The sequence below is a fragment of the Pan troglodytes genome, chromosome 10 (genome assembly GCF_028858775.2).
Source record: "Pan troglodytes isolate AG18354 chromosome 10, NHGRI_mPanTro3-v2.0_pri, whole genome shotgun sequence".
NCBI lineage: Eukaryota > Metazoa > Chordata > Mammalia > Primates > Hominidae > Pan > Pan troglodytes.
The window spans coordinates 14,574,465-14,595,388 of record NC_072408.2 but is presented as its reverse complement, the minus strand read 5'-3'; the positions used below and the strand labels follow the sequence as shown (position 1 = coordinate 14,595,388).

Below are 20,924 nucleotides of genomic sequence, written 5' to 3'. Positions count from 1 at the left end.
GACCTATTGATGCTATTTTGTTAATTATCTTACACTGTTTTGAGACACAATAACAACAAAAAACTGCAGGCCAATATCCCTGATGAACATCGATGCGAAAATCCTCAATAAAATACCGGCAAACTAAATCCAGCAGCACATCAAAAAGCTTATCCACCATGATCAAGTCGTCTTCATCCCTAGGATGCAAGGCTGATTCAACATATGCAAATCAATAAATGTAATCCATCACATAAACAGAACCAGTGACAAAAACCACATGATTATCTCAATAGATGCAGAAAAGACCTTCAACAAAATTCAACATCCCTTCATGGTAAAAACTCTCAATAAACTAGGTATTGATGGAATGTATCTCAAAATAATAAGAGCTATTTATGACAAACCCATAGCCAAAATCTTACTGAATGGGCAAAAGCTGGAAGCATCCCCTTTGAAAACCAGCACAAGACAAGGATGCCCTGTCTCACCACTCCTATTCAACATAATGTTGGAAGTTCTGGCCAGGGCAATCAGGCAAGAGAAAGAAATAAAGGTATTCAAATAGAAGGAGAGGAAGTCAAATAGTCTCTGTTTGCACATGACATGATTGTATAGTTAGAAAACCCCATCGTCTCAGCCCAAAATCTCCTTAAGCTGATAAGCAACTTCAGCAAAGTCTCAGGATAGGAAATCAATGTGCAAAAATCACAAGCATTCCTATACACCAATAATAGACAAACAGAGAGCCAAATCATGAGTGAACTCCCATTCACAATTGCTACTAAGAGAATAAAATACCTAGGAATACAACTTACAAGGGACGCGAAGGACCTCTTCAAGGAGAACTACAAACCACTGCTCAAGGAAATAAGAGAGGACACAAACATGGAAAAACATTCCATGCTCATAAATAGGGAGGATCAATATCATGAAAATGGCCACACTGCCCAAAGTAATTTATAGATTCAATGCTATCCCCATCAAGCTACCATTGCCTTTCTTCACAGTACTAGAAAAAAACTACTTCAAATTGCATATGGAACCAAAAAAGAGCCTGTTTGGCCAAGACAGTCCTAAGCAAAAAGAACAAAGCTGGAGGCATCATGCTATCTGACTTTAAACTATACTTCAAGGCTACAGTAACCGAAACAGCATGGTACTCATACCAAAACAGATATATAGACCAATGGAACAGAACAGAGGCCTCAGAAATAATCCCACACACCTACAACCATCTGATCCTTGACAAACCTGACAAAAACAAGCAATGGGGAAAGGATTCCTCATTTAATAAATGGCATTGGGAAACTGGATAGCCATATGCAGAAAACTGAAACTGGAACCCTTCCTTACACCTTATACAAAAATTAACTCAAGATGGATTAAAGACTTAAACATAAGACCTAAAACCATAAAAACCCTAGAAGAAAACCTAGGCAATACCATTCAGGACAAAGGCATGGGCAAAGACTTCATGACTAAAACGCCAAAAGCAATGGCAACAAAAGCCAAAATTGACAAATGGGATCTAATTAAACTAGGGAGCTTCTGCACAGCAAAAGAAAACTATCATCAGAGTGAATAGTCAACCTACAAAATGAAAGTTTTTGCAACCTATCCTTCTGACAAAGGGCTAATATCCAGAATCTACAAGGAAGTCAAGCAAATCAAAAGCAAACCAGCCCATCAAAAAGTGGGTGAAGGATATGAACAGACACTTCTCAAAAGAAGACATTTATGTGGCCAACAAACATATGAAAAAAAGCTCATCATCACTGGTCGTCTGAGAAATGCAAACCAAAATCACAATGAGATACATTTCACGCTAGTTAGAATGTTGATCATTAAAAAGTCAGGAAACAACAGATCCTGGAGGCAATGTGGAGAAATAGGAATGCTTTTACACTGTTGATGGGAGTGTAAATTAGTTCAACCATTGTGGAAGACAGTGTAGCATTTCCTCAAGGATCTAGAACCATAAATACCATTTTACCCAACAATCCCATTACTGGGTATATACCCAAAGGATTATAAATCATTCTACTATAAAGATACATGCACTTGCATGTTTATTGTGGCACTGTTCACAATAGCAAAGACTTGGAACCAACTTAAATGCCCATCAATGATAGACTGGATAAAGAAAACATGGCACGTATACACCATGGAATACTATGTAGCCAAAAAAAGGGTGAGTTTATGTCCTTTGCAGGGACATGGATGAAGCTGGAAACCATCATTCTCAGCAAGCTAACACAAGAACAGAAAACCAAACACCGCATGTTCTCACTTATAAGTTGGAGTCAAACAGCGAGAACACATGGACACTGGGAGGGAAACATCACACACCAGGGCCTGTTGGGGGTTGGAGGGGTAGGGGAGTGATAGCGTTAGAAGAAATACTTTATGTAGATGACTGGTTGATGGGTGCCCCAAACCACCATGGCACATGTATTTCTGTGTAACAAACCTGCATGTTCTGCACATGTATCCCAGAACTTAAAGTATAATAAAAAATATTATTTTACACTGTTTTATAGTCTTTCTATTTTTCCCCCTCTTAAAGTCTTCTTTTGTGATGTGATTATTCTTTTGTAGTAGTATTCTTTGATTCCTTTCTCTTTATCTTTGGTGTGTCTACTAGTTTTTTTCTTTTATGTTTACCACAAAGCTTACATGACGCATATTAGAGTTATAACTATTTTTAAGTTGATAACAACTTAACTCCCATGAAATGCAGATCTCTTATATTTTATTTTATTGATTAGGTTGTTCATGTCAGAATATACATATCTTTATATTTTTTGTCCAGTAACAAATTACTGTAACTGTAGTTGCTTAATGCTTTTAAGTTTTACAATTATGTTAAAAGTTGTTTACACATCATCATTACAGTGTTACAGTATTCTGAATTTGGCTATTTTTTACTAGCTTTATACTTACATATTTTTCATATTGCTAATTAGCGATCTTTTATTTCAATTGAAATTACGTTATTTAGCACTTCTTTTAAGGAAGATGTGGTGATAAACTTTCTCAGTTTTTGTTTGTTTAGGAAGATCTTTATCTCTCCATTTCTGAAATTTAGCTTTACCAAGTATAATATTCTTGATTGGCAGGGTTCTTTTTTTGTGCCAGTACATTCACTATTTCATCCCACTCTCTCTTAGGTTGCAAGGTTCTGTTGAGAAAATTCATTGATAGCACTATGGGAATTTCTTTGCATGTGGCTAGTTTTCTCTTGCTGCTTTCAACATTTTCTCTTTGTCATTGACTTTTGACAATTTGCTTATTATGTATAACAGTGAAGCTCTCTTTATGTTCCATCTATTTGGAGTTCCTTGGGATTATTGGTTTGGGATGCTCATTGTCCTACTAAGATTTGAGAAATTTTTAGTTATTATTTTTTAAATTTCTGTTGTTTTTCTTTTTCTCTTCTCTGTAATTTCTATAATGCATATATTGGTTCATTTGATAGTGTCATATAGGTCTTGTAGGCTTACTTCACTATTTCTCCTTCTTTTTGTTCTTCTGACTGATTAATTTCAAGTTATCTGTCTTTCAGTTCATTGGTTCTTCTGCTTGATCAGGTAATTTGCTGAAGCTCTGTATTGAATTTTTCAGGTGTCATTGTATTTTTTTTACTCCAAAATTTCTGTTTCATTGTTTTCAATTGTTTCTATCTCTTCACTGAACTTCTCATTTTGTTCATACATTATTTTCCTGATTTTATTTAGTTGCCTATCTATGTTCTCTTGTAGTCCATTGAGTTTCTTTAAGAAGATCATTCTTAATTCTTTCTCAGGCTGTTTTTAGATCTTACTTTCTTTGGGGTCAGCCACTGGAACTTTATTTTGTTCCTTTGGTAGTGCCATATTTCCTTCATTCATTGTGTTTTTTGAAGACTTGGTGTTTCTGTTTTTCCATTTGAATAAGTCATTTTCTCTAGTCTTTACTGATGCTTTGGAAAAAATGAACCTTCACCACTCAGCCTGGCTAGAGATTCTAGGGGGTCTCTCAGACCTTTTTTATGGGTGTACTTAATCCACTCCTTTTGTTCCCTGCTAGTGTGGAAATCTGGGGACTGTGTATCTTCTCTCAATCCTGCAAAGCCAGGCTGAGTACTGAGAGATTTCCATTTATTTTTCTTAGGCAAGTGCCCAGAAGTGTTCAAGGTTGTACACCTCCTCCCTATTCAGCAGAATCAAGTCAGCTGCTGACATCTGTGTGCTGTCTGCAAAAGATACACACACCGTCTGAGGATCTTGCATGTGCTGCTTGCAGAGGCTCACATGCACCATCTGGGGAAGACCACACAAGTCATCTCTGGAACCTCACACACATTCTGTGGGGAAATGTGGGGCACTGCCCAGGGGCGAGATGCATAGATTGATGGGGGTAAATATTAGCTAGCGGAGGGATCCACAGGTGAGGCATCCTACATGGCATGTGAGCAGGTTTCTTGGTAGAGATAATGAGCTGGTTGGTAGGATGTGTGTCTAATTACTAGCATCCACTGGTTGCTGTAAGCCTTCACTCATTTTCTTTTCTCCTGATGGTCCCCAGATTATTCCGCTGTGCTAATCTTTTCAGTGTTCTAGGTGAGATGAGACAGAAATGGGCCTCTTGGGAAATGTTCCATAAGGCTAGGAAAGCCAGGCACTCACTTCATTTCCACCTTCTCCCATGGGAGAAATCATGTACTAAGGGAGTCTCTCTTGGCCATAGCTGTGCCACTTAGAAGAGTGATACAGGGAAAGTGAAACTGTCCTTCTTACCCTCTTTAATGTGTCTATTTTCATTTATATTTTGCTCCACCAAGGTGCTTGAACCTCTTTTTTTTTTTTTTTTTTTTTGAGATGGAGTCTCACTCTGTCGCTCAGGAGTGCAGTGGCATGATCTCGGCTCACTGCAACCTCCACCCTCCAAGTTCAAGCGATTCTCCTGCCTCAGCCTCCTGAGTGGCTGGGATTATAGGCACCTGCCACCATGCCTGGCTAATTTTTTGTATTTTTAGTAGAGATGCGGTTTCACCATCTTGGCCAGGCTGGTCTTGAACTCCTGACCTCATGATCTACCCGCCTCGGCCTCCCAAAGTGCTTGGATTACAGGTGTGAGCCACTGCGCCCGGCCAGGTGCTTGGACTTCTTATGTGTGCTTCCAGGATCCCATAAAAATATTTTCACTCATAAATGGTTGTTAAAATTCTTTCTGTGGGAGATATGAGGTCTTTCTGCCATCTGGCTTATGTTCTTTTGGCTTGCCTCTGTGTTGACATCTTACTGGTAATACACATTTTTTTTTTCCTGTGATCTTCCTCTTTTTATACTCTCCAGATAGTGTGCAATATTTTTTAACTATGATTTATCCTCTCCTTTAAGATTACAACCATATCGTTGTGATTAGAATTTGCATGTTTCTAAAATGTTTTTGTTATGCATATACAAATTGTCAACTTTTATTCCATGGAAATTTTATGTTCCATTTCAAATGGTTCTTTATGGGAAGATTATTTCAATTCTATTTTTCTCTTTTGACCAAGGATTGTATTATGGAAGATTCTTTAATTGCTTATGTAATTTTGGTGTCCTGCATAATACAGCATATGAGAGTGTCCCACAGATACATCTTCAAACCCATTTCCTGGGGGTCTGTTTTCCTCTAATATACAACAAATCTTTAAAGTTTCAGCCAAAAGATTTATGTGGCCTTAAGTGAGGGAATACATCATATATTGAATTCCTTTTGTTCTAGAAATGAACAATTGTTCCTAGTAAAATGAATTGTGAGGACAATATTTTAGCATTAAAGCCATGAGTCTGTTGATTCAAAAAGGAATGTCCTATAGAAATAAGTAGATAAATGATGTTTTCAAATCCAGGAAGACTTTTTCTCCTTGGTCTCACTTATGACCCAGACTTTTGTCTATTTTGAAGATAGAAAGGAATTGTTAAAGATAGTGAATGGAAGTAACCAATGTGAAGAAGTGGGAAATGTCAATGTCCAGGATCAGTGGGGAACTGTGTGTCATCAGAACTGGGATGCTAATAGTTGTTTGTAATTAACTGGGTTAACACTTTATAGTCAAAACAAATTTTCATCCTAATGTTAGTGCTTAATCCAAGAATATATAGATGTTTCATACATCCTGCTTTGGAGATAAATCAGCTCTATGGGTATGCAAACACTATGGTTGGGGGATGTGTTAGTCCATTTGCATTGCTATGAAGGAATACCGGAGACTGGATAATTTATAAAGAAAAGTGGTTTGTTTGGTTCATGGTTCTGCAGGCTGTACATGAATCATGGAACCAGCAACTGCTTCTGGTGAGGGGCTCAGAAACCTTACAATCATGGCAGAAGGCCAAGGGGAAGTCAGCATATCACATGGAAAGAGGAAGCAAGAGAGAAGGGAGCAAGGTGGTGGGGGAGGTGCCAGGTGCCAGGTTCTCTAAACAACCAGCTCCCCTATGAACTCATTACTGCAGGGAGGGCACAAAGCCATTCATGAGAGATCCTCCTCCATGACCAAAACACCTCCCACAGGCCCCACCTTGAATACTGGGGAATCACATTTCAACCTCAGATTCGGAGGGGACAAAACATCCAAACCATATCAGGGGAATAATAATGGTAATCATAATTTGGGTACTGGAGTTATTTTTTTTAGTAAGACTTTGAACAAATGGAAATTTTAAAAAGAAAATCTATGTTCAAATTTGTCATAATTATTTATTCTTTAAAAAGGAAACTAGCAATATCATCTTTAAGCATTATCAGAATTTTAGGCTATTCTGTTTTCCTTTTAATGTCTGGAAAGTGTTGTTCCATGTTTTATGACTTTCCCTTTTCTCTTGAAAAGGGAGAATTGTTGTTTTTATTTAATTTTCTCTGAAGGACATCCACCTTAGTCTCTGTGTGCTTTTAAAGTTTTGTTTTCTTTTTTCTCTCTTTAGTTTCCAGCTATTTTACCATTATGTGCTTAGATGTCATTTTCTTTGTGTTCCTGCACTTGTAGTTTATGGCGATGCTCGAATTTTGGCTATATTTGAAGAGTCTCAATTTTTGGCAAATTCTTAACTATTTTTTATTATATATTTTTTTTTATTTTTATTTTTATTTTTTATTTTTTTGAGACGGAGTCTCGCTCTGTCGCCTAGGCTGGAGTGCAGTGGTGTGATCTCGGCTCACTGCAACCTCTGCCTCCTGGGTTCAAGCGATTCTCCTGCCTCAGCCTCCCGAGTAGCTGGGACTACAGGCACGTGCCATCATGCCCAGCTAATTTTTGTATTTTTAGTGGAGACGGGGTTTCACCGTATTAGCCAGGATGGTCTCGTCGCTCTCCTGACCTCGTGATCCTCCCGCCTCAGCCTCCCAAAGTGCTGGGATGACAGACGTGAGCCACCACGCCTGGCCTTTTTTTTTTTTTTTTTTTTTGGATATGGACTCTTGCTCTGTCACCCAGGCTGGAGTGCGGTGGTGTGATCTCGGCTCACTGCAACCTCTGGCTCCTGGATTCAAGCAATCCTCCTGCCTCAGCCTCCTGAGTAGCTGGGTTTAGGTGCACACCACCATGCCCAGCTAATTTTTGTATTTTTAATAGAGATAGGGTTTCACCATGTTGGCCAGGCTGGTCTCGAACTCCTGACCTCAACTGATCTGCCCGCCTTGGTCTCCCAAAGTGCTGAGATTACAGGCGTGAGCCACTGCGCCTGGCCTTTAACTATTATATTTTCAAATATTTCTTCTGCTGAATTCTCTATCTTTTTACTCTCTGGAACTCCAATTACACAAATATTTGTCTTCTTATTCCCTACTTTGTTCCTCTTGAAACCTTTTTTTCCTGCATTTCCTGTGATTTTGTCTTTTTCTGCTTGTATTTTACAGTATGCTAATACTTTTTTCTTTGATGAATTTTGTTAATCTATTGTGTTATTAATTTAATTACTGTATTTTTCAGTTCTAGAACCTTCATTTGGTTTATTTTTATAGTTTTTATATTTATTTTTCTGCCAAAATTTTCAGTCTTGCCTTTTATTTTGTCGTACATATATTAAGGATGGTAATTTACAGTCTATTTCTGGTAATTCACACCTCCTGTTGATTGTGTCTTTTTTTCCTCTTGGCTTTTAATCATGTTATCTTCTCCATACTTTTTTTATTTCTGAGAGAGTAAGATGCACAATTCATGAAAAATTATAAAGCCAATTGGAGGTGTAGGACAATCTTATGTTTTTGGCAGAAGGCAATCTCAGATAACCTTAATTCAGTCACAGTTAGAGATTAAATCTTGGCTTCAGTTTCTACAAAGGCTAGTCTTTTCTAGTCCTTATTTCTCGAAATGTACCCTTTACGACAGGGGTCTCCAACCCCCGGGCTGTAAACTGGTACCGGTCACGGTATGTTAGGAATTGGGCCACGCAGTGGGCGGTGAGAGGCGGGCAAGAGAGCATTACTGATAGAGCTCCACCTCCTCTCAGATCAGGGCTGGCATTAGATTCTCACAGGAGCGCAAACCCTATTGTGAACTGTGCATTTGGGGGATCTAGGTTGCTCACTCCCTATGAGAATCTAATGCCTGATTATCTGAGGCAGAACAGTTTCATCCTGAAACCATCGCTGTCCCCTCCATTCCCCCCGACCCCTGTGGAAAAATTTTCTTCCACAAAAGCAGTCTTCGGTGCCAAAAAGGTTGGGAACTGCTGTTATTGAGGGTCTCCTTTGGTGGGTTCTGAACTTTGTGTGCTACATTTAGGCAGATTTTACATAAATTAGTATACAAAAATAAAACTTACTTTATGAGGAGATTTTGAATACACTTAAATATATTTACAAATGACACATGGCTTCCTTTCTTATGCTTACTTAAAAAAACACATTTTGAATTAATATTCAAAATTAATATTCCTATTGACTGTCTCTTTTAAAATACATAACACTGTGATAATCTCTTCTTGGAAAAATGCTAATTCCATCTGTAGGTTTATAAACTTACTGTATGGCCTCAATGATCTCACCTTCCATAGAAGTCATATACACATGCAATAGCAATGAGAAGTATGATTCTTCTTTATTTCTTCTTTTTTTCCCTTGGATGACTGGTTGGATGTTGGGCACCAAGGAGAGAAAAAGGAAAACAAACCATTTTGGGCGTCGGCTATCTCCCTTTTTATCCTATGCTCTTTCCTAGACATAGTAGTCAAAAAAGTACAAGTACAAAACTGAAGCAGGGAAAGGCTTTTGCAAAGAACAGAATCTCAGCTCAAAATAACAAAAGCAGAGGCAGTGTTTTGACTCAAAGAGCTGGCGTGCCCAATTGTGAATCACTTGGAGTATGCCTAGATCCAAGGTTCCACATTATTTCTGGGAATCTATTTCCTGAATCAATTATTAGATTAAGAAAAGAACATCTAAATAGTTAGAAGAGAAAATTTGGAGTGTTCTTGCCACAAATAAAATACAAATTTTTGAGGTGATGGATATCCAAATTACTCTAATTTGAATATTTCACACTGTATATAGGTATCAGAATATCACATGTATCCCCAAAATACATACAACTGATATGTATCAATAAAAATACAAAAGTGGAAATAGTTTAAAAATATTGCTAATGTACCATTCTATTTCTTGAATCTAGCAATATATTAAAATAATAATACACTGTGACTAACTGTCTTTCAGTGAGTGAATGGGGTAACAAAGTTCTATATTCTCACTGTGGTAATAGTTACACAAATTAATACCTGTATTACAACTCAACGAACTGTACACACACAAATGCATACAAAACCAGTAATTTTACTTTGTTAATTTATTAAATAAAGGTAAATAATCTGTAAAAAAAAATCTCATTCATTTAACTGAGAGATACGGGGACAAAACAAGCAATTGGAGAGAGAGAGACAGACAATGTATTCTTGGATTCTTGGAAGACCTAGGCATATATATGAGAGAGATATATATATGTAGTGGTCAGTTTTGCTAAGTGTAAAAATATATATGTACACACACAGTTGGCTTTTAGAATCTGTGGGTTTCATATCCATGGAGTCAACCAACCGCTGATTGAAACTTTGCATTTAGTTGAATCTGTGGGTGTGAAACCAGCAGATATAGAAGGCCAACTAAGGGACTTGAGCATCTGCAGATTTTAATATCCATGGGAGTCTGGGAACCACACCCCTGTGGATATGGTGAGGTGATTTTGTGTGTGTGTGTGTGTGTATGGATGTGCGTGTGTATATATACACATATCTTCAAATTCTCAGGCTTTCCTTATTTCCATATTTCTTTATATCACTTAGCAAAATTGATCACTATATATATGTGTGTATATATATATGTGTGTGTATATATATATATATATATATCCAAATTCTCAGCTTTTCCTTATTTCCTTATTTCTTTATATCACTTAGTAAAATTGACCACTACATATGATACATATACGTAGTGGTCAATTTTGCTAAGTGATGTAAAGAAATAAGGAAATAAGGAAAGGCTGAGACTTTGAATTAAATCAACAGAGCATTTTAATAATATAACAAGCCCATAATTTATGGCTGGTCACACTTGCTTTCACCTTTAGAAGTTTTATTTTTCATTTGTTCCATTTCATTCAAGAGTAAATTCCTGTAAGATGAATAATTGGAAGTTATATTGCAAGAAGTTGGAGTTAAATGTTCATTTAAAGGAAGAAAAATTTTTGAAATAGGAAAAAGAGGATGATCACAGTGATGACAATGATATCTTATTGCCACTGCTTATACACAGTTATAAGTTCTAAAATGTTTGCTGGCTAGACTCAGAGCCAGCAACGGCTCATGTTTTGACAATAAATTTACATGCATTCTTGACCTTTGATTGATTTATTGTGATTCACAATCAGAAAGGGCATTTCTACTCTCTGTTGTGCTTTATTCCCCAAATGCCAGAGATTCTGGTGGATTGTCAACATCATAGTATGATCCTTTCCTGGGATAGATTCTATTACATTAAACTTGTACAAGAATTTTAAAAAGCAAGAGTTAGACATTCATTGAATCTCAATTTATTATATATTTGTGTTCATTTGGATAGCAGGATCTGGAATCTGAAGTTTCTGATCAAAACTTCACCTGGGCTTTGTGTTTATATCTCTGTTTCAGATAGTAGTGATCTTGAACTAAGGCTTGTAGGTGGAACTAACCGCTGTATGGGGAGAGTAGAGCTGAAAATCCAAGGAAGGTGGGGGACCGTATGCCACCATAAGTGGAACAATGCTGCAGCCGATGTCGTATGCAAGCAGTTGGGATGTGGAACCGCACTTCACTTCGCTGGCTTGCCTCATTTGCAGTCAGGGTCTGATGTTGTATGGCTTGATGGTGTCTCCTGCTCCGGTAATGAATCTTTTCTTTGGGACTGCAGACATTCCGGAACCGTCAATTTTGACTGTCTTCATCAAAACGATGTGTCTGTGATCTGCTCAGGTAAGACTTACATCCACATGATTACATCAGATAAAATTTCTTTTTTGGAGAACTAGGACCAAACCCTGAAAAAGTTACAACCAATTGTGATGTGTAAGAATTGTGAAGAAGTTACAACCAATTGTGATGTGTAAGAATTGACACTTTCAATGTTTCCTTAGGGAACATGTCTGCATTTTATGCAGCATATTACATTGTAAGCCTCATGGGAATAAGGTTTTTACCCGCCCCCAACACACCATTTTACTTAATTCTAATTGGTGCAACAAAATGTCCAATCTAGTCAAAATTGCTATTAATCTATACAAGTGTATGGCTTATATTAATATTCAGTATAATTTTAAAATGTGTAATCACTTTGCATATTCATAGACACAACTATATTTTTCTAGGTTATAACTGAGTTTGTTTTAGCACTTCCTTTCATTAAAATAAACTATTTCCAAAGAGTACCTCTAAAAATTTATGACTTTGCTAATTACTTTGTACCTTATACTAGTAAAATTTTTGTCTGCAGCCATTTGTTTTCTAGTTTGCAACTTTCAACTACAAGCAAGTTACCCCTCGCTGTTTATTTATAGTTTTGTATATCAGGGATTAAAATATCCTTCATATTTCTCTCACAGTGGTATTTTATGTTCAAAGATGTAATGAAACCTGTTCACTCTCTTAATGAGATTAAACCCACACCTTCTAATATTCTTACGAAAGGAGAATCCCTAGATGTAGAGCCAATTGTTTTCCTCTGAGAGTCAGTTTGTCTTGATGGAAGAGGCTTCTTTCGTAAATTATTACTGACCTTACGTTACCAGCCTTACACAGGATGCCTTAATCTTATTTCCTATAGAATTTGAGATCAGGTCACATCTTTTAAGAAGAGTTTTTCTTAAGTCTAGAGTATGCCGCAGGGAACGATATACATAGAAAACATATGTAGACAAAGAGGTTTATGGGTTTAGCTGTACCTTAGCCACGGGATTTATGCCATCCTCATAGGACTTTTGGGAAAGATAATATATTCAGAACATCTTTTAATCCTTTTCTTTCTGTTTATACTAGTTTGCTTGCAAGTTTTATCTGGGGACCAACCAGTTTCACCATTCAAAAGAGTTTCCCATGGTATATTTAATCAATCCATCATTTTATAAGAAAAATTTTTCTCCACATAACAGAAAAGAGAGGTAGAGGAAAGTTAGGAGAGAAAAGAGAGAGACATGAGAAGATGAGAGAGATGAGAGAAGGGGGCAGGAAACAGAGAGAATCTTAATCATTTTGATAAATTTTCTTACAATGAAGTGAATTCATAACTGTGTACTTCTGACTTGATATAACATCCTTAACTGTCAGACCAGTTGCTATTCAAACTCTGGAACTTCTGGAACTATTTGCCTCTGGAAGAGTAAGGAAGGGCCATGAAGAATGATGCAGATGTGAAAATAAGGTTGGAAAACCGTCCCAACAGTGAAAACAGATGTGTATGGCCAACCCACAGGAAAATGGGTAGTTAGATACATTGGCCTTCTCTTCAGCCCTGTAGTCAGAGGATTTTTTTTCCCCCAAACAAAAACAGTTCACAGTTTCACAGTTTAAAATCTGTCACTTGATAATTATGTGACCCTGTACAAATCAATCTCCAAGTTGCAGATTTCTTATATCATGACTAGGATAACAGCATTAAATAAAATAGTGCAGGGAAAATACCTAAAATGTGCCTGGCAACCAGGAAGTTCTCAATAGGTATAGGTATGATTATTATCATCATGACCTACATTATTTATAGGAAAATAAACCTCCAAATCTCCGAAGACTAACCTATTCAATGTGAACCAGATTTCTCACTAGATAGCAAATTATATTTTTGTAATGATGTCTGAAAAGCTTGAATAATGGGAGGAGATGAGACATAGAAATTATATCTCCTTTCCTCAATTATTTCAAGAAAAGTTCTCCACATTTTTACTTTCTTGGTGTTATTTAATATATTTATTTGTATGCATGAAAAAGCAGAGTCACAGGAACACAAAGAAGTAACGTGATGTATATGCTGATGGAGCAAAAACACACAGTTTCTTCAAAAATTACCACTGAACAAATTTCATTTCCTATGACAAATATGTTTAATAAGCAAAGGCTTGCTTCTTCGTAGAAAACAGTATGAGAAAGAACATATTTCTATTTAAATCCAAGAGAGACTTTTTCCTAATTGCGCATTCTTTTTGTCCCTTTTCTTTCTGAAGTTACTGAAATGCAAGTATTTCCCAACACTTTATTTTATTTTATGGTGTTAAAAATAACCACTCTAATATTTTGAAAATTAATGTAATTAATGATATATAGGATTATACGACTTTTTATTGCAATGTTTAGTTTCTTAAATTTTAGTAAGGCTAAAGCAAGGTTCTTAGGATTATAATTTCAATTTTCATATTTAAAAGAAGATTGTTTTCATAAAGACTGACAAGTCTTTATGAAACAATCTTTAAAATTTTAAAACAAAATGATTTCCAGTCTTTACTTTTCTCAGTATGTGAAGGATACATCTAATCTTCACATTGGGGGGGTTGGAGGAGAGGGACGCTGATGATATTGTCCCAAACCCAATTAGGACGTTTCTCTGTGACTTCATCCTAGATGGAGCAGATTTGGAACTGCGACTAGCAGATGGAAGTAACAATTGTTCAGGGAGAGTAGAGGTGAGAATCCATGAACAGTGGTGGACAATATGTGACCAGAACTGGAAGAATGAACAAGCCCTTGTGGTTTGTAAGCAGCTAGGATGTCCGTTCAGCGTCTTTGGCAGTCGTCGTGCTAAACCTAGTAATGAAGCTAGAGACATTTGGATAAACAGCATATCTTGCACTGGGAATGAGTCAGCTCTCTGGGACTGCACATATGATGGAAAAGCAAAGCGAACATGCTTCCGAAGATCAGATGCTGGAGTAATTTGTTCTGGTAAGGTTCAAAGATCATGAGAGTGTACACATTTGAATTTTTAGAAATAATTTGTTGGGAGGTTAGAAACAATAGCTTGAAGAAAAGGTTTTCTGGACCTTAAAAAAAAACCCAAAATACTCTTAAGCTGCACAAAGAACTTTTCAAATGCACATTGTAAAAAGAGAGTTTCTTCTCACTAGCAGTCTCCCCTGAAATCAGATGCAGCTGCTACCACTGCATGAGTATAGTCTGTATCTCTAAAATAACTGGGCAACCTCTCTTCATAGAAAACTAATGAGTTGTACTAATTTACAGTTTTCTTAACAGCTTTTCTGCTGCTTTTTAACTTTTTTATTTAATAATATACATTGTTTATTTCTGATTATAAATTAAGGCTTATTATAGAGAATTAGGAATATATACAAATCCAAATAGCTGATATAGATATATTTATATGCATATGTTGATACGATGTATAATTCTGTAAGCATCTAGAATGTCATTAGTAGAATTGAAAACAAAGAAAATCTATGTGTATAATACTTATGAAATATTTTAAGTATAAAACATTTCCAAGACCTTTTAAACAGAAAAAACAGGTTAGATATTTAAAAAACAAAGCTAGGTACAGTGGCTCACACCTGTAACCCCAACACTTTGGGAGACTACCACAGGAAGATCACTTGAGGCCAAGATTCACAATCAACTTGGGTAATATAGCAAGACTCCCTCTGCAAAAAATTTAAAAATTAGCTGGGTGTGGTGGTGCATACTTGTGGTCCTAGCTACTCAGTAGACTAAGGCGGGAGGATTGCTTGATCCCAGAAATTCGAGGCTGCAGTGAGCCGTGATTGGGTCACTGCACTCCAGCCTGGGCAACAGAGTGAGACCTCATCTTGTTAAAAAAAAAAAATGAAATAAATAAATAAAATTGAGACAGCATTATTCTCTGTGGCACTTTATGAAGGGTAAAAAAGGAATATCTAGAGAGTCCTAAGTGGGAGGGCGCACAGGTGTCCGGGGAGTATTGTGAGCCTACATAACCATTTCCAACGATGCTATTTACATGAGGGTATACCTGATAGTCTTGTTATTTATTGATATTCTAAAAGCCTGATAGATGATAGGTATAGGATAAATGAAGAATGATGTTCTTGTAAATGAAACACACACACACACACAAATACCTTATATGTGGATGGAAAGATAGAAATATAAATAATGCAACTCCTTATTTTGTATCTTGTTTCTCACTTGCTATAACATTTGCATTTTCCCACACCCTTAAACTAATTACTTAAAAATTAAAATTAAAAAACCTTATGTTATTCTATCATATGTGTACAGTAAATTTAGCCTGATCTCTATTCTTGGTGTTTAGGCTGTTGGATAATTTTTCACTATTAATATTATACTAACCTGACATTCTTGAATGTACACCTTACATATATCTTATATTCAAGAATGTCAGGTTAGTATAATATATAATGGTATCCAGAAATTGCAGAGTGGAATTTGTTTTATGAATCTATTTATCTATCTATTCTGTTCACATTTAGTGTGATCAATTTGGTAGACAAAGTTAACTATCAATTCTTTTGTACACTTTAATTTTATTTTACTTTTCTCTTTCTTATAGATCGATATAAAACATTATGAAAATTACTTTTTGCTTTTTGGAAACTACTTTTTCAAATTATAAACCCAGTGAAAAGGTCAAAATACAAAAAAAAATAATTTTTAAAATCCACATGCAACGCTACCTTTCATTCAAATCTTTTGTGATTTTTTTGTTGTTTATGTTTCTGGATTGTGTGTGTGTATGTGTGTACCCTTTGTGCTGAACAATATACCACAGACATATTCCACATGGCCATTACTAATCTATCTTAATGTTAAAGGCTACTTACTATATTGCATAAATGTACTATAATTTATTTAACTATCTCATAATGTTAAGTTTTAAAAGGTTTTCAAATTTTTACTGTTAAAAATATGATTTTATTTGATATACTGAGAAATACGTTTTTCACACTTGATTATATAGTTTGCCAAATACTTAAAAATGAAATTGTCATGTAAAACCATATGCATCTTTTTTTAAAGTCTTGGATACATATTAACAAATTACCATCTATAAATTGTGTTTTTTTTCTTCTATTCAATTTCAGTTCCCTATTATTCCACTATATCATATTAACACTGAATATTTTCATATTTTAGAATAACTGTTAATCTGATTTTTAAAACATAATAATATTAATTAACATTTATTGAATATTTATGGTGTGCCAGGCAGTGTTCTATTAGTTTACATATATGGGTTCATGGGATCTTCATGGAATCCCAAGAAGGGGGTTACTATTCTATCTCTATTTTACAGTGAGGAAATAGAGGTACTGAGGGAAAGTAGCTCACCCAGGTCACTCAGCTATCAGAGCAGTAGTGAAGCTGGAGTTCAGATATGAACTGATTTAACTCCAAAGTCAATGTTCGAAAATCTTACTTCCTTGATAACAAATGAGAGCTTTTTCCTAATTCTTTATTAGCAACTTATTTGTATTTGTTTATGTGTTAGCATTTCTGCTTCTTTGGCCATTTTTCTGCTGTGTGATGTCTTTGTCTTCATAATGTGTAAGAACTCTGTGTATTTTATAGAGTCCCTTTATAAAATACATAATCCCCCTCTTCTATTTCTAGAACCATCACATTTTAACTACTGTAGCTTTCTATAGGCTAATACCTACTGAGATATATATTCCCTAAGTATTCTTATTTTTCATAAAATTCCTTGCTACTTTTTCCTTTTTGTTCTTCTAAATATGGATTGAAATTTGAATTGTTTTTAAGGTAATATTAAACCTATGAATTGGTTGGGCATGGTGGCACATGCCTGTTGTCCCAGCAACTCAGGAGGCTGAGGCAGGAATATCACTTGAGCCCAGGAGATAGAGACTGTAAGGTGCTATGATTGCACCTGTAAATAGCCACTCCACTCCAGCCTGGGCAACATAGCAAAACCCAGTCTATTAAAATACAATATAAATATAAATTGGTTTGATTTGTGCAGAAATTATATCATTATACTATCCAGTTATCCTATACTAGAACAGGATACACTACTTCATTTATATATTTGTTTGCATCAGGAATTAAAAGTTTTTCTTTGCTTTGTTTCTATGAATTTTTATTTAGTATATCTGGAAATGATACATATTATATATACATACATCATATATCTTTTCATACCCCCACACATTTAACCTACATTGAATACCTTGGTTTCCATTATATTGTGGAAGCACTTGGTGACATACTCAAAACTTTATGTGTAAGGATGTCCGTAGCAGTGTAATTTGTGAAAATGAAAAATTAACCATAACATAGGTAACCAAGAATTGTGTCTTGATTAAATAACTTACAGAATCTCTATATCTCTATATGATGGTATCCTATGCAATCATTAAATGTTATGTTTTAAAATACACACACACACATACTAGGTTGAATAGAATGTAAGATTATTATATACACATGGAAGAGTTGTCATACTGGATAGCAAGTAAAGAAATTGGAAGGCTTTTAGAATTTTTAAAGTGACCCATTATAAAATATTATACCTTTCCTATATCATAATAGTACCTGCATAGTAAAATATTTCTTGACTGGGCAGGGTGGCTGACGCCTGTAACCCTGGCACTTTGGGAGGCTGAAAGGAGGTCAGGGGTTCTAGACCAGCCTGGGCAACATGGTGAAACCCTGTCTATACTAAAAATACAAAAAAATAGCTGGCTGTGGTGGTGTGAGCCTGTAATCCCAGCTACTCGGGAGGCTGAGGTGGGAGGATCACTTAAACCCTGAAGGCAGAGGTTGTAGTGAACCAAGATTGTGCCACAGCACTCCAGCCTGGGTGACAGAGCAAGACGCTGGACAGAAAAGAAAGAAAGGAAAGAAAAGGAAAGAAAAAGAAAGAAAGAGAGAGAGAGAAAGAAAGAAAGGAAAGAAAGAAAGAAAGAGAGGGAGGGAGGGAGGGAAAGGGAGGAAGAGGAAGAAGAAGGAAGGAAGGAAAGAAGGGAAAGGGAGGAAGAGGAAGAGGAAGAAGAAGAATGGGGGAGGGGAAGGAAGGAAGGAAAAGAAAGAAAGAAAAAGAAAGAAGTCAGAGAAAGAAAGAGAAAGAAGAGAGAATGAAAGAAGAGAGAGAAGAAAGAAAAAGAAAGAGAAAGAGAGAAAGAAAAGAAGGAAAGAAGAAAAAGGAAGAAAGAGAGGAAAGAAGAGAGAGAAAGAAGAATGAAAGAAGACAGAGAAAGGAAGAAAAAAGAAGAAAGAGAAAGAAGAAAAGGAAAAGAAAAGAGGGAGGGCCTTATAGTCATGAATTTAGAGTCTTTTCAGTCTTCTGAAAAGACTATCTCATTTGATCTCAAATATGTGGTTTTGTCTTGCTTGCAGATAAGGCAGATCTGGACCTAAGGCTTGTCGGGGCTCATAGCCCCTGTTATGGGAGATTGGAAGTGAAATACCAAGGAGAGTGGGGGACTGTGTGTCATGACAGATGGAGCACAAGGAATGCAGCTGTTGTGTGTAAACAATTGGGATGTGGAAAGCCTATGCATGTGTTTGGTATGACCTATTTTAAAGAAGCATCAGGACCTATTTGGCTGGATGACGTTTCTTGCATTGGAAATGAGTCAAATATCTGGGACTGTGAACACAGTGGATGGGGAAAGCATAATTGTGTACACAGAGAGGATGTGATTGTAACCTGCTCAGGTAAGACTTGTTCTTGTTTATTATTTCCTGATAAGAGAAATAGTATTCTTCATAGGAAGGGCTTCTGGGTCTATAAACTGGCTTACATGTGGGAATTGATTGAGGGGCCATGACTCTTGTCTTTAAATTAGACTTCAGTTCACTTCACCTGGAACTCTTCCACTTATACAGGTAAAGTAAGAAATTAGTAGACAACCCTGACTATGACCCTTTGGATCCCTTCCCCTACCATATACAGAAGCGGTTTGGCCTTTCAACTTCATTAAGTGTAGGCCACCTTTGGATACATGTTTCACCCAACCAGTCCAACAAACTATTAGAGCCTTTCTAACCCTTAGCTGCATCATTAAATCTAGAATCTCTGCTTAGGGCTCATATCAGTAAATTCACCCCGACCCACCTTTATGTTCCTTCCAGCATTATCTCACATCCTTAATATTCATTCCCACATATATTCTGATTTCTGTCTGTGTAAATTAGAAAAATCATGGTTGTTTGTGTGCACTTCCACATAAGACACTTTGTACCTCACATTTTGGAGCCTGCTGGGACTTGAGTCGAGATGTAAAGAGGGCTGATGGGATGGGTGCTGAGGAGAATCAGGAGTGCCTTTCAAGGCAGTTATCTCAGGAGAGATTCAATTTCTTCAAGCAAAGTAGGATTAATATTCTCATACACAGGTGGATGGTTGTCTCTACTGTTAAAGGAGAAACAATAGAATTTAGGGTTTCAATGTTTGCAACCTCATCAGGTCTTCCCCTATGGCCCCATCCTAATTTTCAGAATTCTATTCCATCCCAATTAAATCCCTCACTTAGACAGCAGACATCTTGTGAGGTTGAGAATTCAGTACCTTACCAGGTGAAGGTCTTCAGTAATCTCAGTTCTGTGGCTATAAGAGACACGAGTTTCTTTCCGGGAAGACATCAAAACTTGCAGGTCATATTGCAGTTCAGCTGGGAATTTGAATCTCTAAGCTCATCCTTTTCTTTTCCCACTTTGTCCAGTGCAATGGGGAGCAGCCAGCCAATCTAATTTGCTTGTAAGTTTGACAAAAATGTCCTAGGTTATCAAATATATGTTCACTCAGAACTTTGCCTACTGTAAGTATTTGATTAGGAATATGTAATGATGAGATTTTGTATATATCTATTGCCACATCATGCCATGGATTATCAGTGCCCTCTTTACTACTGGATATAGAATCATTAGTGTCATTAAATTTTTATCAGATTAGAGAACCAATTCATGAATTACAGCATCAATTCATAAAACTCATCCTTAAGATTTTGTTCCTCTAGAACCACTATCAGTACCAAAATCTGCGTTATTCAGGGTTCTCCAGGAAAACAAAACCAATAGAACGTGAGCCTCTCTTCTCTCTCTCTCTCTGTGTGTGTGTGTGTGTGTGTGTGTGTGTGTGCATATGTATGTATGTAGAGAGAGAGAGACAGAGATTTATTTTAAGGAATTGGTTCATCAATTTTATAAGTAATTATGGGGGCTTGCAAGTCCAAAATCTGAAGAGGAGGCCAGCAGACTGCAGAGAAGAGCTGATGTTGCAGTCATGAATCTCAAGAAAGTGCGGAGGTAGAATTCCTTCTTTCTTGGGGGACTTCAGTCTTTTCTTTTAAGGTCTTCAACTGATTGGATGAGGCCCACCCACGTTATGGAGGATAATTGGCTATACTCAAAGTCTGCTAATTTAAAGGTTAATCACATCTGAAAAAATACCTTCACAGCACCATCTAGACTGGTGTTTGACCAAAT

General features: G+C 36.5%; 1 protein-coding gene across 9 annotated transcripts in view; it reads left to right on the top strand.

Annotated features, from left to right (window-relative positions):
* CD163L1 (CD163 molecule like 1) overlaps window positions 1–20,924 on the top strand; it is a 111,812-nt gene that overhangs the window by 25,958 nt on the left and 64,930 nt on the right. For all 9 annotated transcript variants that reach the window (XR_001707814.4, XR_010148254.1, XM_063786262.1 and 6 more), the window contains 3 exons: window positions 11,133–11,453; window positions 14,085–14,405; window positions 18,834–19,154. Coding sequence is in view for 7 of the 9 variants with exons in the window: in XM_063786262.1 (XP_063642332.1) it covers window positions 11,133–11,453; window positions 14,085–14,405; window positions 18,834–19,154 (963 nt within the window). In the remaining 2 variants the exon portion in view is untranslated. The remainder of the gene's footprint in view (window positions 1–11,132; window positions 11,454–14,084; window positions 14,406–18,833; window positions 19,155–20,924) is intronic.